We start from the raw sequence: 7282 nt of genomic DNA on the forward strand, positions 1-7282 counted from the left end.
TTTTGCTGATGACACTACCATCTATGGTAGCACATCTAAGACAGTAAACGACCAAGTTCTCTCCGATTCTCTCTCCTCTGATCTTGATCATGTTGTACAATGGGGAAAAAAGTGGCTGGTTAGTTTTAATGCATCTAAAACCAAGCTTCTATCTTTACGTCAACGTTCTGATCCCCATCTGGCATCAATTAAAATGAATGGCTCTCATCTTGGGGAGGCCTCAAGTTTTGACAGGCTTCTGGGCTTGACCTTTACTCCTGATCTTAAATGGAATACGTACATCAAATCTGTTGCCAAGGCCACTGGAAAAATGGTAGGATCCTTCTATCGATCCAGTAGATATCTCACTGCTGATGCAATTCTCTATCTATATAAGAGCCAGATACGTCCAAGGATGGAGTACTGTTGCCACATATGTGCAGGAGCTGCTAGAAAAGACTTGTCCTGCCTTGATAGGGTTCCAAATAGACTTCGTGGCCTGGTGGGAGATATCCTTTTCTCTTCGCTGCAACCTCTGTCTCACAGAAGAGATGTTGTGAGTTTGTCTCTGCTTTATCGTTATTTTCATGGAAAGTGTTCAACTGAGCTTCAATCTATGGTCCCCCCTCGCCAAACTTTCACAAGAAACACTAGACTAGCTGAAAACATTATCAATAATTTTCCCCACTCTTTATCTGTATCTAAACCTAAACAGATTCCATGATCAAAGCTTCTTTCTTAGAACTGCACGCCTGTGGAACTGTATTCCGTTTTCCTGCTTTCCAGCTTTCTATAATATGGTTGTCTTTAAGTCCAACGTGAATAAATTTCTGATGAGCCGTTTCACTTAAGTTAACAAATTTACCGAACTTCCATTACTATCGATTACTATATTGTCCTTTTGACTACTCTACACTCTTTAACCCTTATCCTTGAGTGGCCTATCGGCCTTGATAAGTGGTGACGTTTATGTAAAAAAAAAAAAAAAAAAAAAAGCACATCTGCTGTAGATCTAGCAGAATGGAAACCATATTGTGTCACGAAGAAGGTTATTTTTGCTAAGATGGTTGATTACTTCTCTATTTAACACAGATTCCAGAAACTTACTCATGACGCACAGGAGACTTCCTGAACTTTCTTAAAATCTCAACACAGTATTCCTTCTTGACTGTCCAGTGAGAGCCCAGTGTATGTAGACCATGCCCGTGCTGTCAAAAAAAGTGATCATCATAAGTTTCTGGGTGGATTTGCTCTGTCTGGTCTTTTTGGGTCTCTAGGTCATAGTAGATCAAGCTCACGTCCAGATTGCATTTTTGAGATTTACCAGTTGTGAAAATCAGGCTTTAGTAAGATGCATTCCAATTCCTGCTGTAGCTGTTCATTTAAACCTGAAATTATAAAAATTGGATAGTCATCTCATAAGATGTATAGCAATAACATACTGAGTTTTTAAGAGTCTACGACAATTTTCAATGCCTGTACAAAAAAGTCTGGAAACTTATTAATAACCTCTCGTAAATATAAACTATAAAATAAGTTTATAAATTACAATTAAAATTATAATAAGGATAAGGTTGGAGATTAGAAAATTATGGGAATGGGAGGAGGAAATAGAGAAAGAAAGGTATATATTCGTTGTGGTCTATGAACAACAGTTGCTTACAAATGACAATGTAGTTTTATATGCTTGCAGTTAATTATAGTTTCATTTCTTTTATTAAATAATTCGTTCCTATCTTTAAATATAAATCATCAACGTTTCTATATTAACTCACACCCTTGACGTTATTCTCGCGTTGCCTACGCACAGTTCAAACATTTCAAAATACAACTGCGGAGATACAACGCGCAGCTCTTTACAAACGGACTTTTTTCTCCGACTTTAAAACATGGCAAGGAAGAAGAAAAGAAAAAAAAGAAACAAAACAACACACTGAAGATGGAGTATATCTCTGAAATATATTTGTTAGAAATTTCAAACAAGTAAAATATTTGTTTAATTTCCTAATATTACGTTGTGATTTGGCTTTCAAGCGTACTTGAGGCATATTTTATTTTATTATAATAATATCAATCTGAATTTAAAGATTTAAATATTTTGGCCTTTCTAATTATTTTCCATTTAACTATTGATGTTTGTCATCTTTCCAGAAGTGGAATGTGATCCATATGCCTTTCGTTGTTTCTATGGCCATAAAATCCATTTTTAAATGTCCCTGCCATGCTAATTATGTAGACCTTTTAAACTACTTTATTAATGGTATGTATATATTTGCCTAATATATTACTGTTTTGTAATGTATATTATAATTGTTTGCTTACTTTTGTTTAATTTTTTCACCACAAACAAGGCATATTAAACTTGGACATAAAGGGCTACTATTTGGGATTATATCCAACAGGAGACTGTAGGAAGTTAAGCAGCAAGATGTCTGTTCACATTACATTTAAACTTGTAGGTTAGTACAGTCAGAGAAGTAAGAAACAGAAAGGGAATTCTAAAATTCTAACAGTCCGAGGGAAAAATCTATTAGAATAGAAGGCATGGGATTTTGTTGCTTGTCATGTTAGTTGAGAGCGCGTATGTCGAGGAGGCAAAAGGTCTATCAGTTCATCAGAGTACATCCCATTAAAGTATTTGTAAACAGTCACAACATTACAATGATGGAATAGAGGGTGGAACAGTGCAACATTACAATGATGGAATAGAGGGTGGAACTTGACCGACAGTGCAAAATCTATTAGATTTGAGATTTTTTTTGGACCCTGTCTAAGAGTTAGGAACTAGTGCTAGATGGACCAGCTCAAATGTTGCAACAATACTTTATGTATATATGGGCGAATTGTTGCCTCGTAAAGATATGATAATCTATAGTGTGAGTAATTTATTTGGATTTTGTTGTGTTTTTATAATTCTTTCCAACTTTCCACTGCACCTAAAGCTTTAATGCATTTTAATAATATAATTTAATGCATTTTAATGATATAATTTAATGCGTTTTAATGATATAATTTAATGCGTTTTAATGATATAATTTAATGCGTTCTAATAATATAATTCTGTGTTAAATGACATTTATTAAATATATTTGTTATATGTAATACTAAACAGTAAAATTTCTATGAGACATTGAGAACAGAAATTTCAAAGAGAATCAAAAATTCTGTCAGTTTGGCCAAGGAATACTCTGTGTGCTCTGTTTGTCAGTCAGTAATCTAATAAATCATTTTGGACAGTATATTGCTTCACGGAAATTAAATAAAAAAAATGATCAAAATTTGAAAAATAAACCAATAAAAATGAAATTAAAATTAATGTAGAAATATATAAAAATTGAAATAAATGAATAATCTTTTCAATGTCAAATCCGAGATTCTTATTGTTTGGATTATTCGGACTATTGTTCTTATTTTGAGGCTTATTCACACAATGTTTTGGGCAATGTAACCTTTGACAGCCATTACGAAACAAGAGCATGCTTCCTCCATGAATTAAATGAAGTGTTCTATTCCAAATTTACATCAATCGAATAACACTCAAAAATGAGAAGAGTTATGGCATCTTCATCTCATATTGCAATCAACATGGTACAAGAGCAAGAGGAACACTTCCAATAGGTTTCAAAAGAATGTATGATTAGCTAGCCTGGAACCTTAACCCCTAACATTCAAATGAGAGACTGTTTCATAACAATAATATAGATACAAATTAAAACTTCTCATCTCCAAAATTCAGAAACATAAATATGATATTGTCAACATGTACTTGCACTGTTGAAAATATCTCCCACTTTAATCCAACCCTTCTAATTTTATGTAGGATTTCTCACTTCTGAAAGTGTCAGTATAAATGTCTAAACAAAAGTTTATGCAATTATTTTGAATTTTTTGCAGGTTTTGCCCAAGTGTTTTTATCTACCTGACAAGTGTGGTGCCAGCGATTTGGTTTCTTGAACTTTATGAAATGGATAAAAGAATTAATTTTAATATGACTGACAGACCTGTAAATGAATCAGCAAGAGACCTGCATGCAAATCTTGGTGGATTTCTTGGGGTAAGTTTCTGTAAGAATTTTATGCCACTTTGAAAAGTGAAAATAATTAATAATATAATAAAAGTTGTGTTAGGCATAAGGGCTATATGCTGAAAAAAAAAAAAAAAAAAAAAAAAATCTGGATAAAATTTTGCTGAACCAGTGTAGATGTGTATCCGAAGGCAATAAGGACAATGTACAAAGCTAAAAAAGATGCTTATCCCCCCCCCAAAAAAAAAATCAGATTTTCAGATATACTAGAAAGGAATGACTACAAGAATAAAGTATTCAAGATTGCTAAACAAATGACAAAAACAAAGATGGATATTGTTGGAGAAAAGTGCATTCCAAATGATTGATAATTAGTAACAAAGACTGAGGAATGCTTGAAACTGCAACTATGAAAAACTTTTGAATACTGAGTTTCCATAGAACCATGAAAATACAGAAGTTGCAGAAGCAGTATTCATTCCAGCTATAAGAATTGAGAAAAAAAAATGGTACAAGGAATTACCAATAAAATAAAGTGTAAGACTTAAGGACCTTCAGGCATGGTTCCGAAACTCTTGAAATCTGAGGGTGTAACAGGCATTCATATGATCACGAACTCGACAAATCAGGTCCCAAAAAGACGTTGAATTTAATACAATTACAGAATGTTACAAAGACAGAAGACAAAACACCAGAAAGGGGTAATTAAAGAGTTGATCCTGAAAGTGATTAAGAAAATAACTGAGTAGCAAATAAGGTCAGATAAATACAAATGAAATGCAGTTTGGGTTTATGCTTGAGCAAAGTAGTATTGATATTATATTTACTCTGAGACAAATACAAGAGAAGTATCTTTGTAAGAAAAAGAACCTGTATTTTAACTTTGTGGATCTGGAGAATGCTTTCGACAAAATGCCAAGAAGGTTTGTCTTGTGGATTTTGTATAAACTAAGAGCAAACGAGTGGTTGATGAACGTTGTTCATGCAATGTACAGAAATGCTCAAAATCATCTGAGCATTAACAGCACATTTAGTAACAACTTTACTATAAGGTACATCAGGGTTCTGAGGCCATTGCTTTTTATTTATGTCTTAGAAATATTGTCCTCAGAGCTCTATACAGATTGTCCAGAAGAGATGCTGAGCATTTAGTATTTGCCTGTGAAACAATGGATGATCTACTTGGAGGAATGCTATGGAAAATAAAAGTCTGAGAGTAAATGTTACCAAGATTAGAAGGATGTCCCTTTGGCTTGTTATATACAAGTCATGAATCTACTTTGGTATGATTATTTACACTGTTATGGCATCTTCATCTCATATTGCAATCAACATGGTACAAGAGCAAGAGGAACACTTCCAATAGGTTTCAAAAGAATGTATGATTAGCTAGCCTGGAACCTTAACCCCTAACATTCAAATGAGAGACTGTTTCAGCCAATTATCTAATACAAAGTCACCGAAAGCTTAGTAATCTATTCAAACAAATCAAGAGATTAAACCAACTCAATTTTTTGTCATTTTTCCATAAATTATTAGCAAAATTCTGTCGATTCCAAAAGCAGAGCACATGGATCATGGCTTGACATGCAGATTTGTATATTAAAAATAAAAATAAGATGTATACAGTGTAGGCATTAAGCTAAAATAGCACCGCATGGTATAGATAGTTTTCCTTGTATCTTACAAGCCAAAACAGCATCAAACAAAGTGATGATTAGTGGTGAAAAATTCCAAAATAGGAAAGTTTTCTTGCCCAGTTTGTATAAAGAAAATCGGGTGCAATTCAATTTTTTGTACTACTTGTAAGAATTGGGTAGACAAAAAGTGCCGTGGAATTCTCGATAAATTGAGAGAAGATGACAAGTAGTGTAAGACGATGGAGATGGGGGAAAAAGTATAATCTGATGGCAAAACTATTGTGAAAAAGTTTTGTCACCTTGGAGACACTATTGGAGCATTGAATGGGGCAAGTACTAGTATGACTGCAAGAATTAGTAGTGGATGAAGCAAGTTCAGAGACTTCTGTTATTACTAACCAGCAGAACATTACTATTGTCAACCAAAGTCATGTGTACGCTGGTAATATATGGAAGTAAACCTGGATAGTGAGGATTGAGGACATGCATTGCATGAAGGGAAATGATATCAGAATGATACAATGGATGTGCAATGTCAGTCTTATAGATAGGCTTGATTCTGATAACCTCAAAGGAAGACTAAATCTGGACAGTATAAGCAGATGTAAGTAGAGCAGGAGACTCCAATGGTATGGTCACATTGAATGATTGGGTGAAAGTTATTGGGTTAGTAGATGTAGAACAGTTAAGTAGCAGAGTCAGTTTACAGGGAAAAATCAAGGAAACACGAGAGGAAGTGATAAAATGGAGCCAAGAGATACAAAGACCTGGCCAGTACTTTGAAAGTTAAACACTTATGTTATACGAATATTATTATGATGATGATGTCTACAAAGAACAACTTCAAAGATAAAATCTGCTCTCGTCTGAGTAATGGTTTATGCAACGGAACCTGATTCTGGCATGTAGCATCATCGATACGACTTTAAATCTACCTTTAGAGAAGTCTTTCACATAGTCGTTGTCTCTATTGACACCCTTTCATCTCAACACAAAAATGAAAATATTCTCTGGTCACGCTTTTTCTCCGTGCAGGTTCTGATGACTTCCACGTTTTAAGTCACCTTGCAACAACATTTAGACGATATCTAGATGCAATATCTGTTGTCTTTTTAAACGACTTGCTGCAATTTGCTATTTTTGCCAATAAAATTGAATTGATTGGTCAGTTGGTTATCTATGGATGCTTTAAGTGTCCATTATTATTAATATTATTATTATTAGTAGTAGTAGATATATGGAAGGGGGCAGATCCCAGTAATTAAAGGAACAACATAAATAAGGTTGAAAATAATATTTGTCGAAAAGAAAAGGTTAGAATCGAACTGAGTTAAGTGAGTACATATTGTAATCTCAGGAATTTAGTGAATTGTCCATTATTGTAGAAATCACTAAATTAGGTCAGAGTTAGGACAATAGAAAACAAAACAGTTTAGGAATTTTCTTTGTGTGGCATGTTGGAAGCCGTGTGTAAATCAATGTGAGAATATTCATGTGGTTTGAGCACGTCTTTGACGTCACAAAGAAAGACATTTACAATCTATTCAGAGAGTTGAGTGGAGAGTCAGAGAGAAAGCTGTAGAGACAGATGAGTCAGGGTAGAGTCGGGAAAGAGGAGAGTTAGCTAAGTCCCTTTTGG

At 34.1% G+C, this 7282-nt stretch overlaps 2 protein-coding genes across 2 annotated transcripts in view; one reads left to right on the forward strand and one right to left on the reverse strand.

The window, feature by feature from the left end:
- LOC145291908 (calmodulin-binding transcription activator 2-like) overlaps positions 1-7282 on the reverse strand; it is a 2646613-nt gene that overhangs the window by 36110 nt on the left and 2603221 nt on the right. The window lies entirely within an intron of this gene.
- Positions 1-7282, forward strand: part of LOC145291876 (transmembrane protein 26-like) — a 30468-nt gene that overhangs the window by 18128 nt on the left and 5058 nt on the right. Inside the window, exon 2 of the mRNA XM_080137725.1 lies at positions 3874-4033. Coding sequence (XP_079993851.1) covers positions 3874-4033 — 160 coding nt within the window. The remainder of the gene's footprint in view (positions 1-3873; positions 4034-7282) is intronic.

The sequence above is a fragment of the Euprymna scolopes genome, chromosome 2, assembly GCF_053919585.1.
Source record: "Euprymna scolopes isolate OS-2025 chromosome 2, ASM5391958v1, whole genome shotgun sequence".
NCBI lineage: Eukaryota > Metazoa > Mollusca > Cephalopoda > Sepiida > Sepiolidae > Euprymna > Euprymna scolopes.